This window comes from Gopherus flavomarginatus, chromosome 23, assembly GCF_025201925.1.
Source record: "Gopherus flavomarginatus isolate rGopFla2 chromosome 23, rGopFla2.mat.asm, whole genome shotgun sequence".
Classification (NCBI taxonomy): Eukaryota; Metazoa; Chordata; order Testudines; family Testudinidae; genus Gopherus; species Gopherus flavomarginatus.
The window spans coordinates 15,515,843-15,534,926 of record NC_066639.1 but is presented as its reverse complement, the minus strand read 5'-3'; the positions used below and the strand labels follow the sequence as shown (position 1 = coordinate 15,534,926).

At 58.7% G+C, this 19,084-nt stretch overlaps 1 protein-coding gene and 1 long non-coding RNA gene across 2 annotated transcripts; one reads left to right on the top strand and one right to left on the bottom strand.

The window, feature by feature from the left end:
- Positions 1-2,288: 2,288 nt before the first annotated feature.
- TP53 (tumor protein p53) lies at positions 2,289-18,811 on the top strand. The gene is made up of 11 exons (XM_050933543.1): positions 2,289-2,374; positions 11,134-11,243; positions 11,520-11,571; positions 12,088-12,318; positions 12,741-12,927; positions 13,145-13,257; positions 13,403-13,512; positions 14,244-14,395; positions 16,319-16,398; positions 17,147-17,259; positions 18,401-18,811. Exons 2-11 carry the CDS (start codon positions 11,146-11,148, stop codon positions 18,486-18,488), a joined length of 1,224 nt encoding a protein of 407 aa, XP_050789500.1. The 5' UTR covers positions 2,289-2,374; positions 11,134-11,145; the 3' UTR covers positions 18,489-18,811.
- LOC127039700 (uncharacterized) lies at positions 9,972-11,125 on the bottom strand. Its single transcript, XR_007771302.1, has 3 exons — positions 10,980-11,125; positions 10,598-10,931; positions 9,972-10,345 (listed from the first exon to the last, which is right to left on the bottom strand). It is a non-coding gene; the product is annotated as an uncharacterized LOC127039700 (long non-coding RNA).
- Positions 18,812-19,084: the final 273 nt, after the last annotated feature.

Genomic DNA, 19,084 nt, shown 5'->3' with positions numbered 1-19,084 from the left:
CTATGGGGCGCTGGCTCCCCTCCATCCCCGGAGCCTGGCTAGCGGGAGGGAGTTGGGGGGCGTGGGCTTTTTGAGAAGAAAGCAAGTGCTGGAGCATCTCTAACTCTCCCCTGCCCCCCCCCAATGCCCCAGCTTGCAGGAGGGGGGCGAGAGGCCAGAATTTGGGGGGGGTCCCTCTGTGTCTGGACCCACCCAGGAGGCTTACACACACACACACACCCCAATGATTCCTTCACTCCCAGGGGTGTGTGTCTGGGTGGGGGTGGCGGGGACCCCCCACATGCAGCCCCCCTTGAACTGTCCCCCACAAGCAAACCCCAATCACGCCCTCTCCCTGCTGCCCCCCCATGTCCCGCTGTCTTCCCGTCCTCCCCCCTCCCAACACGTCTGTCCTCCCCACCCCCCACCGTGCCCCCCAGCAGCTCATTGGCTGGCCTGGCCCCCCACTCTCTGGTGGGGGTGTATGTAAGAAGCAGGCTGGGCAGAGGGGCTGGTCACACACCAGTCCTGGCTGCTTCCCAGCTTGGTGTCAGGCGGCTGGATTTGGGGGTAAGCCTTGGCAGCATGGGGTCCCCACTTTTCTTCCTCCTTACCAGCTCTACGCTGTGCCCTGGGGCGCTCGCCGGCGCCCCCCGGCACTCTGCCCCCCGCCTGGGGAGCCAGGTGATATGGGGGGGCAGGGTATGATCAGAGAGCCCCTGGGGGGAAGGGGGAATTTAGGGGTGCTGCAGGGATTGGGGGGTCCTGTAGAGATTGAGGGGTGGAGAAATGATGCTGGGGGTTAGGGAGTGCTGTATACCTTGGGGGGCTTTATAGAGATTGGGGTGCTCCAGGGAGGTGTTTGAGGTGCTGTGTAGAGTGGGGGTGGCCCTGAGGACTTTGGAGGTGCTGCACAAATTGGGGGGATGGTGTATTCCTGCTGTGTACTTTTGGGGTGCTCCAGGGGGTTGGGGGTACTGCATAGCCTGGGGGGGCACCTCAGATGTCAGGGGGAGCTGTGATGGAATTCCAGGGCCCTGGAGAAAGCGAGGGGTGTTGCGTAGATGGGCATACACCCCGGGGGAGTTAGGGGTGCTGGTCCGGAGTTTGGGGGTTGGAAGTATATGGTAGGGGCTGTGCAGAAATTGGGGGGTGCCCTGAGGGAATTTGGGGGCACCATGGGCCTTCTGCAGAAATTGGGGGCTGCTGGGGTGAAAGAGGGAGGCCTGCAGAGTTTGAGGGGGTGCTCCGGGGGGCTATAGAGATGAGGGTGCTCCAGGGAGAGTGGGGGTTGCTGTGTCAATTGAGGGGGTCTGGGGGGGCTATAGAGATTTGGGGGGCTGTGTAGACAGAGGGGGTGCCATGGAGCGGGTGTTGAAAGCAGAGATCCTAAAGAGAGGAAATTGATGCCCAAGGGGGGGAGGTCAGATGGGGATGCCCCATTTCCTGAGCAGAGTGGACCCCAGTAGGTGTCCTGTGGGTGGGCAGGGAAATCTCCCCTGCCCCCATTTCTTCCAGAAGCACCCCCCAGCCTCCTCAGCTCCCTTTCCCCTCCCAGAACTAGTCCTCAGTACATGGCTGGGGCTGCACATCTGGGAACGGCCCGGGGAGCAGGGCTCTGCAAGCTATTTTGGGGGTCCCCCCAGTCAGGAGAGAGAGTAATTCAGGGTGATTTAGGGGTTACAGGAAGGTGAGGGAAGTGGGGTAGAACTAGGGACGGGGGATGAGCCTGGACTCCTGGGTCCCCCCTCCCCGCTCTGGGAGCAGAGTGCGGGCTGGTGGTTAGAGCAGGGGGGACTGGGAGCCAAGACTCTTGGGATCTCTCCCCGGCTCTGGGAGGGGAGTGGGGGCTGGTGGGTCAGAGCAGGGGGGCTGGGAGCCAGGACTCCTGGGTTCTCTCCCCAGCTCTGGGAGGGGAGTGGGGGCTGGTGGGTCAGAGCAGGGGGGCTGGGAGACAGGACTCCTGGGTTCTCTCCCCAGCTCTGGGAGGGGAATGGGGGCTGGTGGGTCAGAGCAGGGGGGCTGGGAGCCAGGACTCCTGGCTTCTCTCCCCAGCTCTGGGAGGGGAGTGGGGGCTGGTGGGTTAGAGCAGGGGGGCTAGGAGCCAGGACTCCTGGGTTCTCTCCCCTGCTCTGGGAGGGGAGTGGGGGCTGGTGGGTTAAAGCAGGGGGGGCTGGGAGCCAGGACTCCTGGGTTCTCTCCCTGGCTCTCAGAAAACAGGGGCAGTTAGCCACTTTTTTTTGCCCACACTAAAGATGGCGACGCCGGTCTCATGGGACCTGCGGTCACGTGGCCAAGACAGCCGCGCAATGCATCCTGGCCGCCGGGAAATCCCCAACTCGTGCATGTGGATAGAAAGTGCCCGGGAGAGACGGGAGTGCAGATCTCAGCGGAGGTGACTTTCGGGGGGCTGGGAAGGGACTCAATGGGGGTGGTGGCGGTGATTGCGGACCCCACCCCGGTCTGGAGTCAGGCATGGGAGTGGGGGAGAGTGAAGTTGGTCCGAGAGCTGAGCCGGGCTGGGATGAAGCTGTGAGATTATGAGTCAGGGGCTGAGTCATGAAAGCACTTCTGGTCTGGCTCCGGTTCAGAAGGGGGGAGGCCCCGGGGACGCTGAGATCCGCGGGGGTCCGGTCCATAGAACGTTGAGGTCTGCGAGGTTCCGGCCCGTGGAATGTTGAGTTCCGTAGGGTTCCGGCCCGTGGAATGTTGAGTTCCGTAGGGTTCTGGCCCGTGGAATGTTGAGATCCACAAGGTTCCGGCCCGTGGAATGTTGAGTTCCGTAAGGTTCTGACCCATGGAATGTTGAGATCCACAGGGTTCCGGCCCGTGGAATGTTGAGTTCCGTAAGGTTCTGACCCATGGAATGTTGAGACCCGCAGGGTTCCGGCCCGTGGAATGTTGAGTTCCGTAAGGTTCTGACCCATGGAATGTTGAGATCCACAGGGTTCCGGCCCGTGGAACGTTGAGAGCCGCAGGGTTCCAGCCCATAGAACGTTGAGGTTCCCCCCTGAGGGTTCTGATCCGTGGAGCTCTGAGCTCCGTGAGGGTTGGATCCGTGGAATGTCGAGATCCACGTGGTTCCGGTCCATGGGATGTTGAGATCCACGGGGTTCCGGACTGTGGAATGTTGAGGTCTGTGGGGTTCTGGTCCGTGGAAGGTTGAGATCCACGGGGTTCTGGTCTGTGGAACGTCGAGTTCCTGCAGGGTTCTGATCCATTAAACATTGAGATCCACTGAGGGGCCTAATCCGTCGTGCATTGAGCTCTGTGGGGCTCCGATCCATGGAATGTCAAGATCTGTGGGGTTCCGGTCTTTGGAATGTTGAGATTCGTGGGGTTCCGGTCCCTGGAACGTTGAGATCTGCGGGGTTCCGGTCCCTGGAACGTTGAGATCTGCGGGGTTCCGGTATCTGGAACGTTGAGATTTGTGGGGTTCCGGTCCCTGGAACGTTGAGATCCACTGAGGGTTCCAATCCATTGAACATTGAGATCCACGGGGAGAGGGTGGGATAGATTCAGCCCATGGCACATTGGGGGTGGGGGGGGCGGGGGTCTGGCCATGGAATGTTGAGATCTGAGGGGGTAAGGGGGGGTCCTGATCTGTGGAACTTCGGAATCCACAGGGTTCCTACGCATCGTTCTGATCCGCGGGGGTCCTGACCCCTGGAACTCTGAGATGCGCGGGGTTCACCCCCCCAAACATCGAGATCAGAGTGGGGGAGACAACGGAGGGAAGGGGAGGGAATCTCCCCCCACCCCAGCCACCCCCGCCATCCTGGATGGTGACAGGCATTGGGCCGATGATTAATTCTTCCTCCTTCTTTGTATTGTGACAGGGCCTGCATTGGGCCCAGTCTTGGACCAGGCCCCGACTGCGCCTGGAGCTGTACGAATCCAGAACACAGAGATGCTCCCTGTCCCCCCCCACACACCCCGGTCTAACTGTCGGACGAGAGATGGAGACAGACAGTCCGGGGGTGGGGAGACAAGAAACAATGAGACAAAATTTTAACCCACTGTCCAGTTTTTCTGTAGGGCCAGGTTTTGGGGGGAGAGCGGGGCGCTGATCCTGAGGCTGGCAGGGCATCTCCATAGCCCATGAGGGTGGAGAGGGGTCCCCCCAGGCTGACCCCAGAGTGTGTGTGTGGAGGGGAGAGAGATGGAATCCCGGGGGCGGTGTAAGAATGCTGTTTCAGGGGAGCGTCTCAAATGGGGGGGTGCACAGAATCTTGGACTGATGAAGGGTGGGGTGTGTGGGTCCCTGGCACATCGGGGGGTGGGGGGATGTCTACATTTTGAGGGCATGCAGGAGGGGCCTGGACAGGGCAGTGTACTGGAGGCATTACATGAAGGGGGGGCTGTCGGGTATTGGGGGGATGCATGGGGCCTTGGCTGGAGCAGTTGGAGGTGCACAGGGACCCTGGCTGCCGCATTGAGGGGGTGCATGGGGCCCTGGCTGGAGCAGTTGGGGGTGCACAGGGACCCTGGCTGCCGCATTGAGGGGGTGCATGGGGCCCTGGCTGGAGCAGTTGGGGGGTGCACAGGGGCCCTGGCTGGAGCAGTGCGGGGGGTGCATGGGACCCTGGCTGCAGCCGGGGGGAGGTGCATGGGGGAGGGTAGCAGAAAGGGTTAAACCATCCAGCCTCTCTCTGGGGCTATTTTGGTTTCTCCCGAGAGGGGAGGGGCGTGTCTCAGCCTGGAGGGACTTTGGTTTCCTCCCCCCTATCCATTCCAGTCTTGGTTCATCCTGGACCAGCCCATTGTGTCTTAATGGAGGGGGAGCGTTATATTTTGGGGGGGGGCTTGTTCTCCCCGTCCTGAATAGTGCCCCTCCTCGATTTTTGCCTGTCTGTATTCTATTAATGGTCGGATTGTCTCCCCCATTTCGAAAGGATTTGAACCGTTTTTTCAAGCACCCCCGGTTTCCAGAATGGTAGGGCCCGCCTGACCTTCTTACCCTGGCCATTGGAAGGTACCATTATATGAAACGGGGGGAAGACAAATTGTGTGTGGGGGGATTTTTGCAGCGTTGAAGGCGCTAGGTACCTGGCGGGAAGGGGAGGGGGCTCCCCAGCCAAGCTGTGCATGAGGGCGGGGTGTGTGTGCATTAAACCTTGAGCCATTGGGAGGATCTTGAAGATGTCCCCACCGGGTAGGAATGGTACGGCCCGGCCTGTGCACTTTCCTCCTTGGGGTTGCTTGGAACGTTCGGGGAACGTGGGCGGGGCAACAAGCAGGAGGAGGGGGGGAAGAGTGGGGGGGACAGGCAGGGGGAGGGAGGAGTGGGGGGACAGGTGGGAGGTGAGGAGGGAAGAGTGGGGGGGACAGGCTGGGGGAGGGTGGAGTGGGGGGACAGGTGGGAGGAGAGGAGAGGAGGGAAGAGTGGAGGGGACAGGCAGGGGGTGGTGGGGGAGGGAGGAGTGGGGGGACAGGTGGGAGGTGGGGAGGGAAGAGTGGGGGGGACAGGCAGGGGGTGGTGGGGGAGGGAGGATTGGGGGGACAGGTGGGAGGTGAGGAGGGAAGAGTGGGGGGGGACAGGCTGGGGGAGGGAGGAGTGGGGGGACAGGTGGGAGGTGGGGAGGGAAGAGTGGGGGGGGACAGGCAGGGGGAGGTGGGGGAGGGAGGATTGGGGGGACAGGTGGGAGGTGAGGAGGGAAGAGTGGGGGGGGGACAGGCTGGGGGAGGGAGGAGTGGGGGGACAGGTGGGAGGTGGGGAGGGAAGAGTGGGGGGGACAGGCAGGGGAAGGTGGGGGAGGGAGGAGTGGGGGGACAGGTGGGAGGTGGGGAGGGAAGAGTGGGGGGGACAGGCAGGGGGAGGTGGGGGAGGGAGGATTGGGGGGACAGGTGGGAGGTGAGGAGGGAAGAGTGGGGGGGACAGGCTGGGGGAGGGTGGAGTGGGGGGACAGGTGGGAGGAGAGGAGAGGAGGGAAGAGTGGAGGGGACAGGCAGGGGGTGGTGGGGGAGGGAGGAGTGGGGGGACAGGTGGGAGGTGGGGAGGGAAGAGTGGGGGGGGACAGGCAGGGGGAGGTGGGGGAGGGAGGATTGGGGGGACAGGTGGGAGGTGAGGAGGGAAGAGTGGGGGGGGACAGGCTGGGGGAGGGAGGAGTGGGGGGACAGGTGGGAGGTGGGGAGGGAAGAGTGGGGGGACAGGCAGGGGGAGGTGGGGGAGGGAGGAGTGGGGGGACAGGTGGGAGGTGGGGAGGGAAGAGTGGGGGGGACAGGCAGGGGGAGGTGGGGGAGGGAGGATTGGGGGGACAGGTGGGAGGTGAGGAGGGAAGAGTGGGGGGGGACAGGCTGGGGGAGGGTGGAGTGGGGGGACAGGTGGGAGGAGAGGAGAGGAGGGAAGAGTGGAGGGGACAGGCAGGGGGTGGTGGGGGAGGGAGGAGTGGGGGGACAGGTGGGAGGTGGGGAGGGAAGAGTGGGGGGGACAGGCAGGGGGAGGTGGGGGAGGGAGGATGGGGGGACAGGTGGGAGGTGAGGAGGGAAGAGTGGGGGGGACAGGCTGGGGGAGGGAGGAGTGGGGGGACAGGTGGGAGGTGGGGAGGGAAGAGTGGGGGGGACAGGATGGGGGAGGGTGGAGTGGGGGGACAGGTGGGAGGAGAGGAGGGAAGAGTGAGGGGGACAGGCTGGGGGAGGGTGGAGTGGGGGGACAGGTGGGAGGAGAGGAGAGGAGGGAAGAGTGGAGGGGACAGGCAGGGGGAGGTGGGGAAGGGAGGAGTTGGGGGACAAGTGGGAGGCAGGGAGGGAAGATGGGGGGGCAGGCATGGAGACAGTGGGGAGGGGAAGTGGGGGGCAGGCATAGAGACAGTGGGGAGGGAGGAGTAGGGGGACAGGCATGGAGACAGTGGGGAGGGAGGAGTGGGGGGCCAGGCATGGAGAGTGGTGAGGGAGAAATTGGGACAGGCAGGAGAGGGAGGAGTGGGGAGATAGGTGGGGGAGGGAGAAGGGGGGACAGACAGGGGGAGGGTGTGGGAGAGGGGAGTGGGCAGACAGGTGGGGAGAGGGAGGAAGGAGTGGGGAGGGCAGTGGGGTGAGAGAAGAGAGGGGACAGACAAGGAGAGGGTGGGAAGGTGGGGGAGGGAGAAGTGGGAGAAGGCAGAGAAGGGGGTGGAGGAGAGGGAAGTGGGGAGGCAGGCAGGAAAGGGAAGAGTGGGGGGACAGGAGGAGCGAGGGGGAGGAGCAGGGGAGGGAAACGGGACTCAGTGACCCCCCAGGTCCCCTCCAGCCCCATATTCCTATGCGCAAAGGCCCATCCCCCAGGTCCCTCTCCCAGCCCGGCACGCGGCCCCACCTGCTCTCTGGGTCTGCGCCAACCCCCTGGTCAGGAGGAGGGTGTCAAGTGTCCCCAGCTGGGGGAGCCTGTGGATATGTCCCCAAATGCCCCTCCGGGTCACTTACCCACCCCCCTCCTAGCAGCTTTCTGTCCTCTGGCCCCTCCCCCCCCCCGCTCTAACCCCAGACCCCACTCCCCTCCCAGAGCCAACAAGAGAACCCAGGAGTCCTGGCTCTCAGCCCCCCTCCTCTAAACACTAGCTGGTATTTCTCTAACACAAGCAGTATTGCACCCATCAGAAGGCGTCTCTATTTTGGACTTTGCTATGATGAATAAAGATGAATTAATCTCTGGACTGGAAACTGGTGGTTGCCTAGGGACCAGTGTTTGTGACCTGGTTACATTCGATATGGGCAAACAGATGACGCTCCTCATCAGTAAGATAGACAGTGCTGCAAATTTCCCAAAGCAGAGGAAAATTCTGAGCTGGGAGGAAAAATGTAGACAGAAAAATGTGATTGAGATTGTGAATGAGATTTAAAAATCCACAAAAGCTGCAAGTAAGAGACAGAAATAAATTTGGCTAAATGCCCATCCTGGGTCAGTGACAAAGGCAGCCGTTAGAAATAAACAAAAGCACTGTACATATGGGGAAAAAAGGAGAGGAAATAGGTTGCAATCAATTAGAAGTTATGATGTGTAGAAAATTGATAAGGGAAGCTAAAGATAAACATCATCCACTCGGGATCAACATTTTTAAATCAGCAGGCCAGGATAACTGGTATCTAAGAGTTTTCAGCAAGTTGGCCGAGGGAGGTCTCTGGCTCGCCGATGTTAATGCATAATAAATTTTTGCAAGGCCGGGGAAATTCCAGGAGAGGGCTGTTGTCCTGCCGAAAGGGCGATGACCTGTATGTAGGCCCGTTAGCCGCTACGGGCTTCACTTGAGAAAGGGTTAAAGTCTCTGCGACTATTATGAATAGCGCGCCCAGGACACGGCTGAAGCGTTCCCTGGTGGACAGACCTTGTGCCCGGCGGAAGCATGCTCGAACTGGGGGGGTTCCCAAGCGGGGTCCTGCAGGGATCTGGGCCTGACGCTATGCAGAGTTTTTCTCGATGGGTCTGGACGGCTGCGTGATGCTGCTGCGGGTGGGAGATTGGCAGAGCGGGAAATCGAGAGGGGGGCCAGGGCTGGCCGGCAGAGCGACTTGGGAAGCCAGGTGTACAAAATGTGTCTTTAATCCAGCCATATTCATACCTCTAGGAACAAGTGGGGTAACTTGACCCCTCATACTCTGCTCCAAACCTTGACCCCTCACACCCTCCCTTACCTTCACCCTAACCCTTATCTCTGATTTCATCTTAACCCTAACCTTCAATTTCACCTTAACCCTTATCTCTATTTTCACCTTAACTCATCTCTGATTTCACCCTACCCTTCAATTTCACCCAAACCCTACCCTTCAATTTTACCCTAACCCTTATCTCTAATTTAATGGTAACTCTTATCTCTGATTTCACCCTAACCTTCAATTTCACCTTAATCTTTATCTCTAATTTCACCTTAACTCTCATCTCTGATTTCACCCTAATCTTTATTATCTCTAATTTCACCTTCACTTTCCATTTCACCCTAACTCTCCATTTCACCCTAACCCTTATCTCTGATTTCACCCTAGCATTCAGTTTCACCCTAACCCTTATCTCTAATTTCACCTTAAACCTTATATCTGATTTCATCCTAACCCTAACCTTCAATTTCACCTTAACCCTTATATCACATTATTGACTTACCACGGTCCTGTGGTGGCACCAAATCTTGTATAAAGGGAGTCAAATGAGGTGTCTAAGACCAGGTTATGGTTTGCTGGTTATAATTATGCTGTCTATAGGCGTGTATCAGTTTTGTAGTTGAAGTTATGAATATTGGCCCTGTCCTGTCTGTGTTTCAAACTTACGCTCTGCTTCTGGGAGACATCCCAGACAAGTTGGTGTTAGCTCTGCGTAGCCTGCTTGATGGCCCATTAAGGGCCATCAGCTACACAATTGACCCGAAACTTGCCCATGTACTCCATTTTGCTGTAATTTTCCACAGTAAGAGCAAAGGGGTCTTCTTACACCTGGAAAAGGCTGATGCCTCAGCTCCATCTTATCTTCAACTTTGCTTCTTACCTCTGGGGGGACTTTGCTACAAACTGAAGCTCTGAACAAAGGACTGAATGACCCATCCCAGCGACTTGATTTGAACCTGCAGTTTAGCCCATCACTGCTACAAGCCTGAACTAAGAACTTTGCCATTACTGGATGTAATTGATTCCATTTAACGAGTTCTGGCTCTCATCTAGATCTTTCCCTTTTGTGAATAAACCTTTAGATTTTAGATGCTAAAGGCTTGGCAACAGCGTGATTTATGGGTAAGATCTGATCTGTATATTGACCTGGGTCTGGGGCTTGGTCCTCTGGGATTGAGAGAACCATTTTCTTTTACTGGGGCATTGGTTTTCATAACCTTTCATCCCCATAACGAGCGGCGCTGGTGAGGATACTGGGAAACTGGAGTGTCTGAGGAAATTGCTTGTGTGACTTGTGGTTAGCCAGTGGGGTGAGACCAAAGTCCTCTTTGGCTGGTTTGGTTTGCCTTAGAGGTGGAGAAAACCCAGCCTTGGGCTGTGATTGCCCTGCTTTAAGCAATTTGTCCTGAATTGGCACTCTCAGGGCTTGGCTGCACTCAAAACTCCAGTGCGTGTGTGGACGCGGTGCCGGCGCTGGGAGAGAGCTCTCCCAGCGCTGCAGGTACTCCACCTCCCCGTGGGGATTAGCTCCCAGCGCTGGGGCACTGTTTTACACTGGTGCTTTGCAGCACTGTATCTTGCTGCGCTCAAGGGTGTGTTTTTTCACACCCCTGAGCGAGAAAGTTGCAGCATTGTAAACTGCCAGTGTAGCCAAGGCCTCAGTTGGGTCCCGCCAGAACCAGCATTGTTACCTTAGCTCTAATTTCACCCGAACTTTCAATTTCACCCGAACCCTTATCTCTAATTTCACTCTAATCCTAATCTTCAATTCCACCTTAACGCTTATCGCTAATTTCACCTTAACCCTTATCTCTGATTTCACTCGAACTTTCAATTTCACTCTAACCCTTATCTCTGATTTCATCCTAATCCTAATCTTCAATTTCACCTTAACCCTTATCTCTGATTTCACCTTAACCCTTATCTCTGATTTCACTCGAACTTTCAATTTCACTCTAACCCTTATCTCTGATTTCATCCTAATCCTAATCTTCAATTTCACCTTAACCCTTATCTCTGATTTCACCTTAACCCTTATCTCTGATTTCACTCGAACTTTCAATTTCACTCTAACCCTTATCTCTGATTTCATCCTAATCCTAATCTTCAATTTCACCTTAACCCTTATCTCTGATTTCACCTTAACCCTTATCTCTAATTTCACCCAAACCCTTATCTCTGATTTCACCCGAACTTTCAATTTCACCTTAACCCTTATCTCTGATTTCACCCTAACAATTATCTCTAATTTTACCCGAACCCTTACCTGATTTCACCCGAACTTTCAATTTCACCTTAACCCTTATCTCTGATTTCACCGTAATCCCTAATTTCACCTTAACCCTTATCTCTGATTTCATCCTAATCCTAATCTCTGATTTCACCTTAACCCTTATCTCTGATTTCACCTTAACCGTTATCTCTGATTTTACCCTAACAATTGTTATCTCTAATTTCACCTGAACCCTTATCTCTAATTTCACCCAAACTTTCAATTTCAGCCTAATCCTAATCTTCAATTTCACCTTTAACCCTTCTCTCTAATTTCACCTTAACTCTTCTCTCTGATTGTCACCCTACCTCTAGGGAACAGCTGGAATGGAGCCGATGTTGGATCCCGGGCTGGAGCCGATGTTGGACCCCGGGCTAGAGCCTCCTCTGAGCCAGGAGAGCTTCTCCGATTTCTGGAGCATGATGTAAGGATCGGGGGGACCCCCTCACTCCCTGCCCCCTCCACCCAGATGGATAGCCCCTACCCCCCTGGGCTTCATTCCCCCTTTTCTAGCATAATCCTCTCCCCTTTCTCCCTTCTCAGCCCCTGTCCTAAACTGCCCCCCAACACCCCTTGTAATTTTGGGGTGATGAGCTCAGAGAGGGGCAGGGCAGAGCTGGGTTTAGCTTGCATGGCGGGGGGGTGGGGGGGCGGGACTTGCCGCCCCCTTCATCTTTACCTTTCCTGTCTCTTTCAACAGGGCGCGTCGCACCGCACAGGATTCCACCACACAGGATTCCCAGGGGCTGTTTGTAAGTGCAGAGGGCCAGAGGGGAATAGAACCCAGGAGTCCTGGCTCCCAGCCCTGCCCCCCCCACCCCACTCCCCTCACGGAGCCGGGGACAGAACCCAGGAGTCCTGGCTCCCAGTCCCCCCTACTCTGACCCACCAGCCCCCACACCCCTCCCAGAGGTGTGGAGAGAACCCAGGAGTCCTGGCTCCCAGCCCACCCTGCTCTAACCACCAGCCCCCACTCCCCTCCCAGAAGCGAGGAGAGAACCCAGGAGTCCTGGCTCCCAGCCCCCCCTGCTCTAGCCACCAGCCCCCACTCCCCTCCCAGAACCGAGGAGAGAACCCAGGAGTCCTGGCTCCCAGCCCCCCCTGCTCTAACCCAACTGGGGGCAGGGAGTCCATGGGGCTGGCCAGATCTGAGGTGGAAGTCAGGGTTGGGTGGGGGGGATTCTGGGGTGGGACTGAGGTCAGTTGGGGGTGCAGGGGGAGCCTGGGCTGCGGCATTAACCCTTCGCTTGCCGTGTCTCCCCCCCCAGAGCCTGCCGGACCCAGACCTGAGCCTGGCCCTGGGCCTGTCTGACTCAGCGGACCCCTCCCTCCTGCTGCCGCAGGCTGGGGGCAGCGACGGGGGCTGGGGGCTCCCCGACCCGGCCCCGGAGCCGCCCCCCACCTCTGCCACCGTCCCCTCTACCGAGGACTACGCTGGGGAGCACGGATTCGAACTGGCCTTCCAGCAGTCGGGGACCGCCAAGTCTGTCACCTGCACCGTACGGACCAGGGAGGGGGACGGGGGGGCATTGCAGGGAGGACCGGGGTAAGCAACCCCACTGAGCCCCCACCCCACTCCCTGCCCCACGGCGCCCCCTAGCGCTGCCGTGGGGCCAGCCCCACCTGCCAGGGGAGAGCGCCCCCTGCAGAGCCCCATCCCCACTCCCTGCCCCCCAGCGCCGCCCTGGGGCCAGCACTGCCTGCCAGGGGAGAGCGCCCCCTGCTGAGCCCCAGTCCCGCTCCCTGCCCCCCAGTGCCCCCCAGCGCCGCCCTGGGGCCAGCACTGCCTGCCAGGGGAGAGCGCCCCCTGCTGCCCCCGCCCTGCTTCCTGCCCCACAGCGCCCCCTAGCGCCACCCTGGGGCCAGCCCCGCCTGCTGGGGAGAGCGCCCCCTGCTGACCCCCGTCTCCGTACCCCCGCAGTACTCCCCACAGCTGAACAAGCTGTACTGCCAGCTGGCGAGGACCTGCCCCGTGCAGATCAGGACTGCCAGCCAGCCCCCGGCCGGCTCCGTCATCCGGGCCACGGCCATCTACAAGAAATCGGAGCACGTGGCCGAGGTGGTGAGACGCTGCCCCCACCACGAACGCTGCGAGGAGTACCGTGACGGTGAGGGGCACGGCTTGGGGGGGGTGACGACCTGGGGAACTCCCTGCTGCAGGGGGCGTATCTGCGTGAAACCCAGCTGGAGGGATCTTGGGATGGGGCCGGGGGAGGGGGGAAGATCTGATCTGCCGGAGAAAAAGGCTGGATGTCGTGGGGGGGGGGGGGGACATGGGGCCCAGAGGTGTCTCCCCTTGAGCTGCCCCCTCGTCTCTCGTGATAGGGGTCGCCCCGGCCCGCCACCTGATCCGGATCGAAGGGAACCAGCAGGCGCATTACTACGACGACGAAAACACCAAGCGCCAGAGTGTCACGGTGCCCTATGAGATGCCCCAGGTACCGGGACATGGGGCCTGTCCCCTCTAGGGGGCGCCGGCTCCCACCCAGCCCCAGGCAGGGACTGGCTGGCTCAGGGGGGCGGGGAATGGGGCAGGGGCCTGTCCCCTCTAGGGATCATTGTAATTCCCTCTCTGCCCTGCAGCTGGGGTCCGACTGCACCACCGTGCTGTATAACTTCATGTGTAACAGTTCGTGCATGGGGGGCATGAACCGGCGTCCCATCCTGGCCATCATCACTCTGGAAGGCAGGCAGTAAGTGTCCTCCCCCAGCCCTCCCCGAGCCCCCTGCCTTATAGCCCCCTGCCGGGGCTGACGCTTCCTCCCTGGGGGACCAGTCCATGGGAGAGAACCCCCCGCCGACCACCCCCCACAACCTGTGCACCCCCAATCAGCCGCGAGGCATTGGGGAGCTGTTGGGTTGGGAGCCAGGACTCCTGGGTTCTGTCCCCAGCTCCAGGAGGGAAATGAGATGGGGGGGCAGGGCTGGGACACAGGACTCCTGGGTTCTGTCCCCGGCTTCAGGAGGGGAGTGAGATTTGTGGGTGGGGGTTAGGGGAGCTGGGAGCCAGGACTCCTGGGTTCTATCCCCGGCTCCGGGAGGGGAGTGAGAATGGGGGGAAGGTTGGGGGGCTGGGAGCCAGGACTCCTGGGTTCTATCCCCGGCTCCCAGAGGGGAGTGAGAATGGGGGGAGGGTTGGGGGGCTGGGAGCCAGGACTCCTGGGTTCTCTCCCCGACTCTGGGAGGGGAGTGAGAATGGGGGGAGGGTTGGGGGGCTGGGAGCCAGGACTCCTGGGTTCTATCCCTGACTCTGGGAGGGGAATGAGAATGGGGGGAGGGTTGGGGGGCTGGGAGCCAGGACTCCTGGGTTCTATCCTTGGCTCCAGTAGGGGAATGAGAATGGGGGGAGGGTTGGGGGGCTGGGAGCCAGGGCTCCTGGGTTCCTGTCTGTGTCTAATGTCCGTTCTCTGCCCTCCCGACGCAGCGGGCAGCTCCTGGGCCGCCGATGCTTCGAGGTTCGAGTCTGCGCCTGCCCCGGACGGGACCGCAGGACGGAGGAGGAGAATTTCTGCAAGAAATTGGCCGGCAGGGTCCTGAATGGGGCCGGGGCGCACAAAGGGGGCAGAGCCAAGAGAGGTGAGTGTGGAGGCGGGCCCAGGGACTATGAGGCGTTTGGGGCGGGGATCTGAGCCGGCAGGTGGAAGGGAAAATAGGGGGTTCGGAGGGGGCAGGGCGAAAGGTGAGTGTGAGGGGAGGGGCCAAGAGTGAGGAGAATGGGGGCCAGTTTTCCGTCCGGTATTCAGACGTGGCTGAATTAGGATCAATTGAATCCGAGCGCACTAGTTTGCTGATTTTAACACCAAGTTCTTTTTACTTTCAACCGTATTCCTCCAATCAGGTCCCTTTGCTCTTCTTAGCCAATCAGCAAGCCGCTTAATTAACTGACAACCCCGTGGAGATCTAATGGAAAGTTGTATAGATCACGTTTCAATCGGGGCGTGAACTGAACCGCTCATACACACAGTCTGACGAGCATTAGTGATCAGCAGTTCCACCTGGGAATAATAGAAATTACACCTAGATGTCTTATTCCATTTACCAATAACCATCAAGGATCCATTCTTCCGTCAGTCAGATCCATTGATCACACTTGTCTTACAAGCATCAATGATCCATTCTTCCATTGATTGGATCCAGCGATCACACTTCTACAACCATCAATGATCCATTCTTCCATTGGTTGGATCCATGGATCACACGTCTCTTATAACCATCAATGATCCATTCTTCCCTTGCTTGGATCCAATGATCACATTTCTCTTACAACCATCAATGATCCGTTCTTCTGTCGGTCAGATCTATTGATCACACTTAGAATCATAGAATATCAGGGTTGGAAGGGACCTCAGGAGGTATCTAGTCCAACCCCCTGCTCAAAGCAGGACCTACCCCAACTAAATAATCATTTCTCTTATAACCATCAGTGATCCATTCTTCCATCTGTCAGATCTATTGATCACACTTCTACAACCGTCAGTGATCCCTTTTTCCATTGGTTGGATCCATTGATCACAGGTCTCTTACAACCATCAGTGATCCATTCTTCCATTGGTTGGATCCATTGATCACAGGTCTCTTACAACCATCAATGATCCATTCTTCCATTGGTTGGATCCATTGATCACAGGTCTCTTACAACCATCAGTGATCCATTCTTCCATTGGTTGGATCCATTGATCACAGGTCTCTTACAACCATCAATGATCCATTCTTCCATCGGTCAGATCCATTAATCACATGTCTATTAGAACCATCAGTGATCCCTTTTTCCATTGGTCAGATCCATTGATCACACTTCTGTTACAACCATCAATGATCCATTCTTCCATTGGTCGGATCCATTAATCACATGTCTGTTACAACCATCAGAGATCCATTCTTCCATTGGTCAGATCCATTGATCACACTTCTCCTACAACCATCAGTGATCCATTCTTCCATTGGTCAGATCCATTGATCACACTTCTCCTACAACCATCAATGATCCATTCTTCCATCGGTCAGATCCATTAATCACATGTCTATTACAACCATCAGTGATCCATTCTTCCATTGGTCAGATCCATTGATCACACTTCTCCTACAACCACGAATGGTCCATTCTTCCGTCTTTCTAATCGATTTATGGGCTGGGAAGGATTAAATTTGAATAGGGAAATATCAGTAAATGTCCATTTGCCTCACCCACGCAAACCAATGACCAAATATTTCCATCAACAGTAGAAATTGACAGACTAAACTAAAGTTTCTATTCTAAAGTCAATATTCTTCAATCAACCATGAAGAAATTCTCCAGCAGGATGGATGCTCTTGTGATCAGTTGAGAGTAGGATTGAGGTTATTTACTCAATAATATTTTTGACCGATGCTGAGGACAATATGGGGCTTTCGCGGTTATAAAGCTTTAACTTTTTGAAGCTCGTTGAATACTTACTCCCCAGAATGGGGCAGGGTGACTTTTTCCCAGGGAGCAATGGGCTTGACATGTATTTCCCCCAGCTCTCCAGGCTACCATGGAAACAGCTGAGAATCCCAAAAAGCTGGTGGTGTCCTCTGAGAAAGAGGTCTTCCTCCTCGAGGTGAGTCCTGGTGCGGAAATTGGGGGTTCAGGACTGCTGGGTTCTCTCCCTGGCTCTGGGAGGGGAGTGGGGGCTCGGGGGTTAGAGCAGGGGGGGCTGGGAGCCCGGACTCCTGGGTTCTCTCCTCGGCTCTGGGAGGGGAGCGGGGTCTGGTGGGTTAGAGCAGGGGGGCTGGGAGCCAGGACTCCTGGGTTCTCCCCCCAGCTCTGGGAGGGGAGTAGGGGCTTGTGGGTTAGAGCGGGGGGTGGGTGGGGCTGGGAGCCAGGACTCCTGGGTTCTCTCCCCAGCTCTGGGAGGGCAGTGGGGGGCTGGTGGGTCAGTGCAGGGGGGCTGGGAGCCAGGACTCCTGGGTTCTGTCTCCAGCTCTGGGAGGGGAGTGAGGGCTCAGGGGTTAGAGCAGGGGGGGCTGGGAGCCAGGACTCCTGGGTTCTCTCCCCAGCTCTCGGAGGGGAGTAGGGGCTTGTGGGTTAGAGCGGGGGGTGGGTGGGGCTGGGAGCCAGGACTCCTGGGTTCTCTCCCCAGCTCTGGGAGGGCAGTGGGGGGCTGGTGGGTCAGTGCAGGGGGGCTGGGAGCCAGGACTCCTGGGTTCTTTCCCCGGCTCCGGCAGGGGAGTGGGGTCCATCTGTCCTCTGTGCAATTTGAGTGGATCTAGAATTGGAGGGAACAGGAGGGGGGTTGGCCTGTCCTGCCAGGGGGGAGGGGAGTCTGACTCCCCCACCCCCTTTCTCTCCCCCCCCCCCCACACCAGGTTCACGGGCGCAAACGATACATGATGCTGAAGGAAATCAACGACGCTCTAGAGATGGCGGCCGCGAAGCAGCAGGGGGAGCCGGAGAGTCACCGGAATGCCACGCCCTCCAGGTGGAAAGGGGGCGGGGCCCTGGGCTGGGAAAGGGGCGGGGCTGGCCTGCACCATGGGAAGCTCCTCCCTCTGATGAAAGGAGGCGGGGCCTAGCTGCACAGGGGAAGAGGGGCTGAGGGTCCTCTCAGGGAGGGGGGCTCCCTGCCCCATGGGAGGCTCCCCCGCCCTTCATGGAAAGAGGGTGGAGTCTGGCTTGACCGCTAAGGTGGGGTCCCCGCTGGAAAAGCGGTCAGGTCCAGTTGCACCCTTGGGTGTGGAGCCCTGCAGGGTTCTCTCCCCGGCTCTGGAAGGGGAGTGGGGGCTGGGGGGTTAGAGCAGGGGGGGGTTGGGAGCCAGGACTCCTGGGTTCTCTCCCTGGCTCTGGAAGGGGAGCGGGGTCTGGTGGGTTAGAGCAGGGGGGCTGGGAGCCAGGACTCCTGGGTTCTCTCCCCGGCTCTGGGAGGGGAGTAGGGGCTGGTGGGTAGAGCAGGGGGGGGCTGGGAGCCAGGACTCCTGGGTTCTCTCCCTGGCTCTGGGAGGGGAGTGGGGGCTAGTGGTTAGAGCAGCGGGAACTGGGAGCCAGGACTCCTGGGTTCTCTCCCCGGCTCTGGGAGGGGAGCAGGGGCTGGTGGGTTAGAGCAGGGGGGCTGGGAGCCAGGACTCCTGGGTTCTCTCCCCGGCTCTGGGAGGGGAGTGGGGGCTGGTGGGTTAGAGAAGTGGGGGCTGGGAGCCAGGACTCCTGGGTTCTCTCCCCTCCAGGAGGGGAGTGGGGGCTGGTGGGTCAGAGCATGGGGGGCTGGGAGCCAGGACTCCTGAGTTCTCTCCCCGGCTCTGGGAGGGGAGTGGGGGCTGGGGGGGTAGAGCAGCGGGAGCTGGGAGCCAGGACTCCTGGGTTCTCTCCCCTCCAGGAGGGGAGTGGGGGCTGGTGGGTCAGAGCAGGGGGGGCTGGGAACCAGGACTCCTGGGTTCTCTCCCTGGCTCTGGGAGGAGAGTGGGGGCTGGTGGGTTAGAGCGGTGGGGGCTGGGAGCCAGGACTCCTGGGTTCTCTTCCCGGCTCTGGGAGGGGAGTGGGGGCTGCTGGTTAGAGCAAGGGGCGCTGGGAGCCAGGACTCCTGGGTTCTCTCCCCAGCGCTGAGTCTCTTCCTCCTCTCCCCGGGGCAGGTTGCTGAAGAGCCGGAAGGAGTCGGCGGATGGGGTGCTGCCTCGGAGCGGAAAGAAGCTGCTGGTGAAGGAGGAGGATTCGGAATAATTCCACCCCCCTCCAAACCCACCCCCCCGCCTCCCCCTGTCTTGCACTCAGCTAATTTTCACTGCCAGCTTTTTACAGAGTTGTAGTTTTCTATGAACTCTCCTCTCTCCCGTGGGCAGCAGGGTCGGCCCCACGGTTCCTCCTCTCAGCACTGGGGCTCCCCCCCCTCACTTCTCAGGACGGCAGAGGGGGGCAGGAAGATTGTTCCCATCCTGCTGAGGACCCCGCCCCCTAGTCCCGCGACCCCGCCCCGCTCTGTACTCCCACCCCTTCCAGCAGACTTTTATACCAACTTTTTATACAATAAATTTAGCTGATTCTTAGCCACTGCCTCCTCCCCTTCCGTGGGTGTGAGCGTGGGGCGGGGGGATCTAGGGCCGGTTGGCTGTGGGGGCTGCGTTAATTAACAGGGCACCCACTGAATGGGCCCAAAACTGGCTGGGAAGGGGGACTCGGCTTTGAGCAGATGTGGTGCTAATTGGGATCCAGTCTGAGACCCCGTCGGGATTAGCTATCGGTGCCCTGGAAGGAAACCCGGGGTGGGGGGACCCACGGGTGGAGGGGAGGGGTCACCAACCCCTCAGCCTGGTGATTCG